Here is a 13,244-nt window from a genome sequence, read left to right as displayed (position 1 = left end):
GCCTCTTCAATATCCTTGCCCATTTAGGAAACACATTTATAGGCCTACCTTGGAGATACCAGGGGTTCAGTTCCAGATCACTGCAATAAAGCAAATATTGCAAGAAAGCAAATCACACAAATCTTCTGGTTTCCCAGGGCATATAAAAGTTATGTTTACACTACACTCTAGTCTCTAGTAAGTGTGCAATAGCATTAGGTCTAAAAAAACCAATATGTATACCTTAATTAAAAAATACTTTTTTGCTAAAAAATACTAGCCATCACCTGACAATGCAGGTTTGCCACAAACCTTCAATTTGTTAAAACAAACAAAAACAAGAAACAAAAAAAACCCCGCAGTATCTGAGAAGTGCAATAAAGCAAAGTATGCCTGTGGAGGAAATTAGCTCTGACAACTTCCCCTGGGACACTAGATCCTAATCTGAGTTTTGTCACTGTTTATCTCTAGAGAGCTTAGGACTACCTCAAAGGTTTCCTGATGACTTAAAAATAATTAGAAACACCACCAGCTGCTTTAGGCCTAGGTCCACCACCCAGTTCTTTCCACCTAGACCTCTAATAATTATAACAATAGTTAACATTTATTGAGCGGTTATTATGTGCCAAACACTGTCCTCTGTGTTGATACATTACCTTATTTACTTCTTGCAATAACCCTATGGAAGAGGTAATATTCTCATGGTACAGGCGAGGAGACTGAGAAGTTAAGGAATTTACCTAAGATCACCATTAGTAAATGATGAGGCTGGGACTTAAATCAAAATCTACCTGACTCTAATCTCCTACTCTTAACCACTATTACCCCCACCCCACCCCCACCCCACTATATAGCAAATTTGTAAATTCACTCTGGGTGTCTGGGTTACCCCCTGTTTAAGTCCCCAGTAAAAAATCTTCTTAAAAATAAACACTGGGAGATGGGTGAGCGCAGGGCCTGGTTTCCATCCAAACACAGCAAGAGGGAATATGTTCACTGTCAGATCTGCAAAAACTGTGCTGTTTTTGTCTCCCATTATTTCTCTATGGCCTAGTACAGTGCCTGGTACATAGTACGTGCTCAATAAATATTTATAGAATGAATGAATGAGCTTGCTCCCTGATTTCCTCAGAGCCTTGCTGACTGTAAGGACGTTGAGGTGACGACCTCTAAATTCAGTACATGAAGACATGAGGCAGGGAGAATAGGCCCAGTCCCATCAGCACAAATCTCTCTGCATAATCAAAATATCACCAGGCCCTAGATGATCAGAGTCCACTGACTTTAATTGCTATTTGCTACCTGAAAGTTTTCTCACCCCAAAAGAAGGGACATTGTCTCTAGAGCACTTTGTAATAGTATCCGATTTCTGACATAGCAAGAAATGGATGTCAGTTTAAAATCCTTGTATTTCTTTGATTGTTGCCTGTGAAGCATGACCTTGAGAAAGTCATTCTATCTCTCTGGGCTATAATGCCCTCATCTGTACCATGAGGGAGCAGGACTTTCTACTTGCTAAGAGTCTTTTGATCTTGGACATGCTAGTATTTCCTGATGAAAGTCAAAGTAAGTCAGCACTGTCTCTCCTCTTTCCCCAGCCAGACAGCATCTACAACCCCAGCCTCCACACTGTTAGCAATGTTATTAGCGGTATGTTCTGGGGGAAGAGGATGCAGGCCACCTGCTCTTGCTTGATGGCTCTTCTCTACCTTAAATCCAAGGAAAATAGGAGGAGGGAACGGGATGAATGAGAAATGGGGAGCTCTATGGCAAGCAAGTTCACTTGCATGTCTCTTAACCTTAGGCAAAGAGGCCCGGGAGCCAGAGCTCTGAGTTGTCATGGTGAGCACAGTGGTGATGCCTAGGCCCACCCGGGCGGGGGCAGCATCCATGTTGATCCAGAAGGAGACCCAGGACAGGATGACGATGAGTAGGCTGGGGATATACATCTGAATCAGATAGTAGCCCATCTGTCGTTCCAGGTGAAACTTTACCTCGATGCAGGTGAATTTCCCTGCAAGGAAAGAGGTGAGATATCAGGCCCCAGGTCCCCAGCCTGCAGCTGAACCTGAGAGGCAGGACTAGGGCAGCCCTATCTCTGTGGGCCAGCCTCTGGGTACCTAAGCTGCAGCAATAAACGAGCCTTTCAAAATGGTCCCAGGGAGCACCAGATGTATGTTTTCAAGAAGCTCTCAGAGCAGCCATCAAGGACTTGACCTCTTGCTCTCAGCATTTTAGTTGCTAGCAGAAGGCCTTCCCTGTGGCAGCACTGCTAGAGGATTAAGTGTGGGACGGAATCAGAGCCAGACTATGGGTTTGAATCTTGAACCTTCCACTCACTTGCTGTGTGACCTCAGGCGAAACACCTAAGCTTTTAAAGATTCAGTTTCCTTGCCTGTAAAATAGAGTAGCAGCAATATTGACTCCATCACTGGGCAGTTGTAGGAATTAAATGAGATAATGTATTTGATGTGTTGCACACATAGGTAGCTGGTACTATTTTCATGATTAAAAAAACAATGAGCGTAGACTCCACTCAAATCCCAGCAGCCTTGCTGGTGTGTGCTGGGACCCTTGAAGCTCTCCAGCAACAATTCACTGAGATAAACACTGCCTGTGTCTTAAGCAAATAAGAAGAGCCAATAGCAAACATCTGGAAACAATGTCCAACAGAGACCAGCTCTGGACCGTGGGCAGTGGGTTCCCAGAGAGCATCTGGCAGCAGCATTCTATTCCACCAACAAAAAGTGCATTGGCCCCGGGCACACGTACCAATGCTCACCTCCTCTGCCAGCCATCTTCACTTTACCCTGCTTCCCACACCCCAAGGCTAAGAAAACACTACCTCAGAGCTTCTCCTGGCAGCAGACGCTTAGGATAACCAAAGCAAAAAGCAGAGGATGTGTATACTGTTATTTTATTCTGGCTTAGGTTTGCTCTTAGCAGGCCTGTCTGATTCCTCAAGGTTAGGGATTTCATCATTGACTGATTACGGCTTTGACATGCCATGTGATGCTGTGATCTCCTATTCTTCCCTGAGTCCACCCCACCTCACCCTACCCCAGGCTTCTTGCCGTGACATGTTTTTGCTAGGTATCCATATTTTCTTTCCTTTCTTTCCTCATTCCTTCCTTGTGTGTATGTGTGTGTGTGTGCGCGCGTGTGTGATAGTGGTTTTGTTTTCAATGACAAAATTAACACTTGTTTAGCATAGAAAAAAAGTGAGAAGTAGAGAAAGAATAGTAATATTCATAAGCTGACATTTGTCAAGCCCCTACTAAGTGCCCTGACATTCATAGTTTATTTCATTTAAATCCCATAGCTACTCTTTGGGGTAGGTAAAATTATTATTTCCCGTTTTACAGATAGGGATACTGAGGCTCAAAGAGATTGTTATGTTGCTCAAGGATACCCAACTAGTAAATGATGCAGCCAGAATTCAAACTCAGCTCCATCTGACTCCAAAGTTCTTCCTCTTATCCTTTGTATCACACTGCTTTAGAAACTGTTATTTCCTTCTAGGGTTTTTAAACAAATGCTTTTGGTTTGTTTCTTTTACTACAATAGAATCATTCTGTGTATACAACTTTGAATCTTAGTCTTTTCCACCTGTACTTTCCCATGTTGATATAAGCACCTTGCAAGCAGTCTTTTAAACGTCTGGATAACATCCCACCAAGCAGATGCACTATGTAATTTACTTAACTTCTGCCCTATTGGTGGATATTTAGAGCAGTTCCAAGTTTTTGCCAGTATAAACAGTGACCCAGGAGCCCTCTTGGGAGTATGATATTTTGGAGTATTTCCTTATAATAAATTCCAAGGAGTGGAATTCCTGGATCAATAGGTAGGGAAACAAATTTACCTTCCAGACTAATGTTTCTTAGTGTGTCCCCTGGACCACCTGCATCAGAATCCTCAGGATGCTTGTTCAAACACAGATTTCTGGGCATCACTCCAAGCACATGTAATCAGAATCTCTGAGAGGTAGAACCCAGGAATCAATATTTTAACAGGCCCCCCAGGGAAATACAATGCATGTCAAAATTTGAAAACCACCGGTCTATATACAAATTGCCAGTTTTTTCCCCTAAAAATGGTTATACCAATTTCTGCTCCCAGCAGCATTTTCTAAATTCAATGGCTCATTCCTCTCTCCAACTACCTGCACCCCCACATACACAAACACACATATTCATAGGGTTGCACCCAAAGCATATCAGCACATCATCAGAGGAACCCAGGGTCTCCCCTCTTCAGCTTGGTCCCTATCTCAGGGCCATAGCTCTTCATAGCCAAATTGCCGGGGGGAAATGAGGAACCAGCAGTAATTAGGGAAGCTGCAGGGGGCAGATGCTCAGGCCAAAAAAGCAGTGCCTCTCCATTTTCTGGCCCACTTTTCACACCTGGGAAACCAAGCCAGTTCGTGAGAGTTGGGCAGTGGGGATAGTGGTAGGAGGTGTGGACGGTAAGCCAATTGGTGACGTGAATTCTGTTCTCTCCTGGTTCAGTGTAGTCATTGACTACTCCCAGTTGTAGATTCCCCACTTTCCACATGAAGTTGGCCCCAGGACAGGTGGAACACTCCTGTCACTCGCTGGCACAGGCCCATTTGTTCTGCAGCATGTGATTGGGACAAGGACATGGGCTTTGGCATTAGACAGATCTGGATTTGAATTCTAAATCAGCCATTTACTAGCTGTGTGACTTGGACAACTGATTCAACTTCTTAGAACCTCCATTTTCTCTTTCTGAGAAATGGGGCTGATCCCCCCCACCATAATGAGATAAGACATATGGAGCATTTAGCACCACAGCTGGCACAGATTGGACCTTCAATAGTGGCTAGCTGTCTTGTCCCTTTCCTTCCCATCTGGAGGCCCTCGTGTGGCCCACAGCCAGTAAAGATCTTGCATTTTTACCTGTGTTGTAGTGCTTGGTACAATAGCCTAGATCCTTCTCATCCCGCAAGATAAACTGGGGCAGAGTCAACCCCTCAGCCACTTGGACAGCAGGAGCATCTTCCAGCCACTCAAACACGAGGTCATTCATGGTGTAGCCAACTGAAAGTGACAGAGATGGCAGAGGGTTGTAGAGTGGGGGTATTGGGTGGGGGTAGGGAGAGGACTAGAACTGGCAGGAAAGAACAGATGAGGAGTAAGGCCTGGATTTTAGGAGTTTCATGCTCATCTTAGAAAGGAAAACCATTCTGAAGAGCGTACTTGGTCAGTTGCCTTATGGGTCCAGCCTAAGTGGGTAAATCAGAAAGATTCCAGATTCCTCTCCTACCTGGCCCTCAAGCTTTAGAAAGGCCCACAGAGAAATTATTCTGGCAGACCTAGAAAGCATGTCAAAAGGCTTAGAAAGATGTCAAGGAACCCAGCTGGGAACCTCCTGCCCCATCTCAAACCCAGGGGAGTGAGCATGTGTACCGACACATGTCTTGAGCTGAGCCAGCCTCAGAGCTGGGGCTTCTGCCACCTCACTCCAGGGAGGAAAGAGCTATTTATACCCTGCCAGTCATGCATGGGACAACGTGCATACCACAGACTCCTAGCCAGAGCCCTGAACTGGGGCAAATTGAGAGCTAACATAGAAAATGCCAAGTTGCTCACAGATAGCTAGCAGTTCGTGAAGGCTCTTCCACATAGATGACTATATTCACACATCTGGTAGAAATGGGAGCAGAAACATTAAGGCTCACAGATGTCCCTCCAGTGTAGGGCCTTGGCCCAGTGTAGCTTTGTGACTTTGGGCAAGTCACTTTCCCTTCTGTAAAATGCTCCACTACTTTTCAGAGGGGGTAATGAGGACTTGGATGTGAAGGTGGTTTATGAACTCTAAAAAGCTGACCACATAGGACACCTTCTATCTGTCATTGTTATTATATGCTGGAAACAGCCTGGCAAGACTTCTTCTCTGAGGATCAAATGGATATCTCCTGATCTCACAGTCTCACTTGCCCAAGAGATGGCAAAGGAATGGACATGGGCAATGGTCCAGGCTTGTTATCCTTTAGCTTCTCTGTACTTGGAGCAGCACCTGCAGGCTGGCACTCTCTGCCCTTGGTAGCCCTTGGCTGACTTTGCTATCTTGGGCACTTTCCTATGCCTAGAACTGTCCTCTCCCACCTCTCCACAAAAGTTATCTGTACACACTACTATATGTAAAATAGATAAACAACAAGGACCTACTGTATAGCACAGGGAACTATATTCAATACAGTTCCTCTATAACAACCTGTAACAACCTCTAATGGAAAAGAATCTGAAAAGAATCTGAAAATATACACATGTTCTTTATATATATATATATATATACATATATATATATATATAGGTACATATATATATATCCAAATCATTTTGCTGTACACCTGAAATTAACACAACATGTAAATCGACTATACTTCAATTAAAAAAAATTATCTGTGTTCACAAGGGATCAGGGTTCAAAGACTCCCCTCTTCCTGCCAACTCTGGATTTTTATAGGCATCTTGAATGTCTTAACTCTGGGGAAGTAAAGGTAGAATTACTGCAAGCACTATGAGAATGAACATATCTCTGGACAGAGGAGGTACCTCGCAAATGGCCCTCCACATCCAGCACAAGCACATTTGTGTGTAAGGCTGGCGCCTTCCCATTCCCCAGCCCCGTGGGGCAGCCAGACCCGCCAATAGCATGGGGATGGAAAAGCACACTGGGCTTGGTGTTAGTGAGCCCTGGCTTCTAGTCTCACCTGTGCCAAGAGCTGACTGTGCGTGCTTGGGGAAGTCCTTCCCCACTCTGGGCTGCCCTTCTCCTGTCTGGGATATCATGGCATGGGGTTAACTAGTTGGTATCTCAGGCCTTGCTCTGTGACTGTCTAGGGACACTTACAGCTCTCCAGCTGCATCGTGCAGGTCTGAATGTCCATGGGGAAGTTTTTGAGGTCCATTGGGCAGGATAAAATGAGAGTCAGCCTGGCAGGGAGAGTAAGAAAGCAGTTAGGCCAGCTTACTGGGGCTCAGCACAGCACAGGGGACCCTCCTCCCACCCCTCAGCTTCTACCCCTTGCCCCGAGCTCTCCTGGCCATTCACCAGCTGCACCTGATACTGTAGAGCACGTTTCCATTCTTGAAGATGCGCAGCAGCTTGTTGTCTGTGGTCACCTCGTGGAAATTGGCCCCTTTCTCATTGGCAAAGAACAGGTCAGGCTTCCAAATTGAGTCCAGCATGGAAGGATCAAGGTCCAGCGAGTCATCGGGATATTCTCGGTAGGCCAGGCGTGGGTCGTTCCACTGCTGCCTCAAGAAGACGTTCACCCGGTAGTCCTGGGAGGGGACAGAGATGGGCCCATCAGAGGCAGTGCTGTTGGAGGGGCCTAGCAAGCCTACCTGGGCAGGAGCACCATGAGGAGGAAATGCTGGGAGTGCATATCAGGGGCAGTGGGCATTTTCCACTGGAGGAGCCTGCCTTGGGCTGATATGGCAAAGCTGGGAAGGGAAAAGACATTTATTAAGCACTTACTATGTGCTAGGTTCTCTGCTAAGTGCTTTCTTCATATGCATCATCTCATTTAAATCTCATGTCAACCCTGAGAGGAGGGTGCTGTTATGATACCCATTTTACAGATGAGGAAACTGAGACAAAGAGAGATTTAAGTAACCTGCCTAAGGTCATACAGCTATTAGATGGTAGAGCCAGGGTTTGAAAGCAGGTTCATTCAATTTCAAAGCCTGTGTTATGCATCAAGCTACCTTCCAAACTCAACCATCTGCTGCTTAGGCTAGTTTGCCTTTAGCCACTAAAATCCTGCACTGGGGAAAGATAAACTCCCAGTGACCAACTTTGGACATTCCATGGCTTCAGCCATGACCCTGAAATAGGGAGAGGTTGGCAGAGGGAGTAAAGTCTTGCTATCTGGTGGGCTTCTCCCATTCACAGCAGAGTGGAAGTGGGGAACAGGGAGGTGCTTTACCATGGTAGTCTCGGTGACGGAGCCGAAACTGTTGATGAAGATGTTGCAGGTCACATTCACAGGTGGGCCTAAGGGTAGCAAAGCACAGTCATATTGTCAGGATACTCCAGGAATCTGGGAGAAGTTTCCAAGACTCCCTCCCTGAGCTTGAGGCCAGGGCCCTGCTGGGAGAAGGCAGTGCTCAGCACACAAGCCCAGGGCAGTGGGGAGGCGACACTCCTCTGAGCTGTGCCTCCAGGCTCCTGGCCCTGAGACAGACAATGGGGGCTGGTTTGGCAGTATGCCCCCAAAAGGAGTGGGGAGGGAAGGGTTTTTTGTAGGATGAATGTTTCTTACCTTTAAAATTGGGCCGAATTCTGGCATCATATCCAGATGTTCGCCCCATAAGCTTGTCCAGGAAATCAGAGGGGGACATGGGCGGGGCCCCCTTGGTCCCAGATTTAACTTCCTCTTTTGCCAAGGCCACCCTGGACAAGAGAGAGAAAGAATTAATAACTGAGATCAGTTGCATTCTGCCCTTATCACAGACCCTCTCTTTCCCTGTTTCCACCCCACTTTGACTGGTCTCCCCATCAGGCAGGAGAGTTAGGAGATGGGTTTCTAGGTGCCCACTTGAAAAATGAGAACAGAAACAGCCATAAGCCAACACAGCAGCTCAATGGTTAGTGCTAGGAGACTGCTTTCACGTATATTAGATCTTTTTGCCCTCAAAATCTTCAGCATGATAGGGATAAAAACTGTTATTTCCATCTTACAGGTGAGAAAACTGAGGCTTCCAAAGGAATAATCTGTGAGACTGTAAATTGGTGCAGCCACTGTGGAAAACAGTATGGAGTTCCCTCAAAATATTAAAAGTAGAAGTACCATATGATCCAGCAATTGTACTTCTAGGTATTTATCCAAAGGAAATGAGATCACTATGTTGAAGAAATATCTGCACCCCGTCCCTGCTCAAGATTCCTAGCAGCATTATTTGCAATAGCCAAGACATGGAAACCACCCGAGTGTCTGTCAACAGATGAGTGCATAAAGAAGATGTGGTGTGTATATACACACACCCACAATGGAATACTACTCAGCTATAAAAAAGAATGAAATAATGCCATTTGCAGCAGCATGGATGGACTTGGAGGGTATTATGCTAAGTGAAATAAGTCCGAGAAAGACAAATACCATATGATCTCACTGTGGAATCTAATAAATGGATGGATAGATAGATATAGATATAGATATAGATATATAGATATAGATATAGATATATAGATATAGATATAGATATAGATATAGATATAGATATAGATATAGATATAGATATAGATATAGATAGACTGACCAAAAGAGGAGTGACTTGCCCAAAGTCTCACAGCTGGTAAGTGACACAGGCCTCAGGATCAGGACTCAAACCCAACACTAAGGCCTCATCCAGTGTTCTCTTTCCGAAGGTGCCTTGGACACACTCAAACAAGAGTGACAGAAATAATGTGGTTGCGGCAACGATTTGCACATCTGGCCTAGCCAAGGATGGGAAGGGCTCAAGGGCAATTTACATCCACAGCAGTTAGTTTCAGTTGTTTGGCCTTCATGCTGATCCCTCAGGGGTTGGGACCCAGCTTCTGGAGAGAGCAGTTTGGCCTCTGGAGTTTGCTCCAGCGGGAAGCTAAATTCTAAGCTGGACCTCAGTTCAGAGCTGTGGCAGCTGCAGGCAGGTAAACTCTCCTTGGCAATAAAACAGGCAGGAAAGCAGAGCTCTAGGAGCACGGGAAAGCCTCCCAGTAAAGTGGCTATGCTGTGAAGGTCAACTCTCATCTTTTCTCCCTAAGAGCTTCATTTTGAGGAGGGGACCAGTGTGCTTTGGCTTAGTCTAGAGGCCAGCCCCTTCTCCCCTGACAAGTTTCCCTCTAAGAGCAGCAAAGTTCCTTCCATGTGCCTGCTTGTCTGCTTATCAGCCAATAGCTAGACCAGGGACCAGGAGCTCAGTAGGGCTTGAGGGTGGGGGTGGGGCTCAGGCTGGACTCCTGGCTGGGCCCTGTGCCTCCTGCTCCATCCTGCCATCATCACCAGAGCCAGCTCCCCTGCTGCCACTACTGCTGCTGCCCTGCTGGGGCTGGGAGGTGGGGTGACTGCTGTCCTTCTGTGTCTGAGTCTCCTTTGAGCCATCAGGTTCCTCTTTCCCAGTAATTCTATGTACCTGCCAGTGACTGACAGAGTAATAAAAATAGCTGAGGCACCATGCTAAACACTTTATCTAGTATAGCTCTCACATCAATCTTCTCACTAAGTACTATTATTATCCTCCTTCTATAGGTGAGGCGTGCAAGACGGAACATCTCATTCATGACCATACAGTTCCTAAATGGTAAAGCCGAGATTCCAACCCAAAGCTACTGACTTCAAAACTAAGTCCATCTACCACAATACTGTGATGCAAGCAGCCCAGGGTTGGCTGCTAAGGAGCCAGAATGGGGGAAGGCCAGTGGTAGCCGCACCGTGACCACTAGAGTCTTGCTTCCTTGAATCCCATGAGCAAGAGGAAACTCTTACCCTGAGAACAGAGGCCACCTTGGCCCTGAGCAGGGGTTGCCAGAGCAGATGGCTAACCAGGCTCTGAAAATCCAAGGAGGCGGGTGGAGGTGCTGCTGCCAGCAGAAGTCCATGGCTTCACCATGGGGCGTCCACACTGGCCAGGTGCTACTGCTGGCCACCTGCCACCTGCCCATCGGGAGGCTGCCCGGAGCCTGCAGATGGAGCAGCCAGACCCTTGCCACCCTCCTCAGCCCCACTCTCAGGTCACCTGGGACCGGCTGTGGGCTCAGCTGTCTTGGATCTCAACTCCCGTGGCAGCCCCGCTTCCAGGGAGCAGAGTCACCGTGTGTGTGTGGCCTCTCCTTCCTCCCTTTCATTCCTGGAAAGTTCCAAACACTGGCAGGCCTCAGGAAGTTCCAGAGCTGAACATCTTTCTCATGGAAGGCCCTGGGGTAGGGTAGGGGGAGAACTGTGATTCTGCTACTGGGTATCTGAGTGACCTTGGCCAGGTCACTTGCCCTCTCTAGGCCTCAGTTTCCATAAGTACAATGAAGCACTTGGTCTCAAGACTTCCTAAGGACCTGCCTTGCTCTAATCACTCAAGTGGGAATGCTGCCACTGAAGCTTGGGCCTTGAGGCAACTTCCCCTCCAGCAGGACCAGCAAGCACCAGCTGGGTGCCCCCTTCTGCCTGCGTCCTCCTATCAACTCCAGCTGAGCTGCCGTTCCACTTTGGGCTGCTTTTCACTCTGAAGAAGTTTATCACCACCCCCCCCCCCACACACACACACACACCACATCCCTGTCTGCCTGCCCCCTAATGTGTCTGCCAGCAGTGAGACAGGAGGCTCCTCAGAGGCAGGCAGTCCTGGTGTGCTCCTTGAATGAAGGGGAGGAGGACCACTGCGGTGGCACTCACCCACCTCCACCTTGGGAGGCACGTGTCACCAGTTCAGCCCAAGGCACAGCCATCTTTCTTCCTCAGCCCACCCTATCCACCTAGACTGGCTCCTGGTCTAATGAGAAAGAGGGAATGGGTGGGGGGCCATGTTCAGGGAGCCCAAAGCCTGTCTTGCCCCCAAGCCCAGGAAATGACGGCTACTTAGTGCCCCTCCGGGGACAGTGACCAGCCAGGTGCCCCCGGGCGGGGTAGGGTGGCTGCAGGGGCCAAGGTGTGGTCAGCCTGGCTTCATTCTGATATGGTTTTGGGAAAATCCTAGCTCCTTGAAACCTCTTGCGTGAGCAGCTGGCAGATGTTGGTGTCATTTTTAAGGATCTGAGGAGCATGTGGCCAAGCTGGTAGGGAGACAGGGCTGCATGGCAGGACAGATGGCTTGTGCTGCGGGGCTCTCCCCAGCCACCCCGGCCCAGGAAGCTCTCACCCATGCAGAAGCCTTCCCACCGGCTCTGGGGCTCTGACATCCTTCATGAAAGGCTCCTGGGATCTGATTGGGGGAGGGTGTGTCCTCCCCTGGAGCCTTCCAGACTGTGGGCTTTTTGCAAACTTCAAGGAAACTGTGCCAGAGCCCCTGCTACCCCCTGGTCGGTATTTGCATGCATTTCCTTCTCACCCCCACTCAGCTCACCTGAGGAGGACCTGCCCTGGCAGGGTCCAGAGGAGAAGGAAGGAGAGGGTTGCTGGAATGAGAGTTGTCATCCCGTGGGGACCCTGGAGTCCTTTCTCAGCCTGGCTGCCAAGGTGAGATAGGATATCCCAGTGGGAACACCGAAAGTACAGAGGCTTCTTCCTACTTGGGCCGCTTGCAAGGAACCCAAGGAGGGCCGGCGTGCTCTCTCTCCTCTTCTCTTCTCTGCCCAGTCCTCACCTGTCAGGGGCCAGAACTATTCTCCTGGAAGTGATCCTGACACAGATAACCCTACCAGCTCATGCTCTGGCTCTCCTGGGGCTCCGGAGGGCCTCAGTCTGCCTGCCGGGGTGCTGAAGGAGGTTCTTTTTGGGCAGCAATCACTCTCTAAATCCTGGAGAGTCTTGGAGGGGAGGGAGGAGGGAGACTGTAGGAAGATGTTTCCCTCCCTCCCACCTCCCCCTGAGATGCACCCTCCGAAAGCAGCAATTTAAAGGCACAGTCACCGGCAGCTGGAGTGGGGTTCTGAGCGAGTCCCTGTGTGCTGTGTGCCGGGGAGGAGCTTGGGCTGCTGCTGCAGCTTGGAGAGGACTGGAGGTGTTCTGTCCAGCTTCTAACTCTCCAGCTGGAGGCGTGCATGCGGACTGCCCTGCTTCCCCCACCTCCCTAGCAATTTCCCTCTTAGCCTGGAGCCAAGCTGGGGCCGAACTCTAAAGTCTTAATGATTTTTATAAGGGGGAAAAAGACCTGAGAGGGTTTAGGCGGAGCCACTGGGTATTCTCCAGCTGACAGCTTCAGGGCTGAGAGGAGGCGAGGAGGAGGCTGAGGGCAGGGGCAGCTTTTCCACAACCCTCTGGATGGAGATACAGGGATGGATGATGCAGAGGAACTTCGGAGTCCTCCTCCTACGTCTGCCAGCCTATCAGTCTGTCCGTCTGTCTGTCCGTCTGTCTTCCTGCCCCATCATCATCCTCGTAGTTGTGCATGCTCTTTCCTGCCTGCTTACCTCCCTCGGGTTATCTCTGTTGAGCTTGGGGGCTCTCCGTAGTTCTCTGAAACCTTCTTTCCCCAGCCTGGTTGAGCTGTGAGGAGGAATAGGTGTCCCTGGCAGGGGTAGGGCAGGCCTGGCACACAGCAGGCTTCGCAAACTTCAGAGGAGTCAAGGGGGCCAAGAGCAATGACCTGGAAGCCCTGCAG

At 48.6% G+C, this 13,244-nt stretch overlaps 1 protein-coding gene across 1 annotated transcript; it reads right to left on the bottom strand.

The window, feature by feature from the left end:
- Nucleotides 1–994: 994 nt before the first annotated feature.
- On the bottom strand, nt 995–12,458 carry LOC130841996 (glycine receptor subunit alpha-4-like). The gene is made up of 7 exons (XM_057718642.1): nt 12,048–12,458; nt 8,276–8,406; nt 7,940–8,007; nt 7,069–7,292; nt 6,859–6,941; nt 4,902–5,042; nt 995–1,993 (listed from the first exon to the last, which is right to left on the bottom strand). The coding sequence occupies exons 1-7, from the start codon at nt 12,116–12,118 to the stop codon at nt 1,551–1,553; spliced, it is 1,161 nt and encodes a 386-aa protein (XP_057574625.1). The 5' UTR covers nt 12,119–12,458; the 3' UTR covers nt 995–1,550.
- Nucleotides 12,459–13,244: the final 786 nt, after the last annotated feature.

The sequence above is a fragment of the Hippopotamus amphibius genome, chromosome X (genome assembly GCF_030028045.1).
Source record: "Hippopotamus amphibius kiboko isolate mHipAmp2 chromosome X, mHipAmp2.hap2, whole genome shotgun sequence".
In the NCBI taxonomy this organism is placed as follows: domain Eukaryota; kingdom Metazoa; phylum Chordata; class Mammalia; order Artiodactyla; family Hippopotamidae; genus Hippopotamus; species Hippopotamus amphibius.
This window is presented reverse-complemented; position numbering and strand designations above follow the sequence as displayed.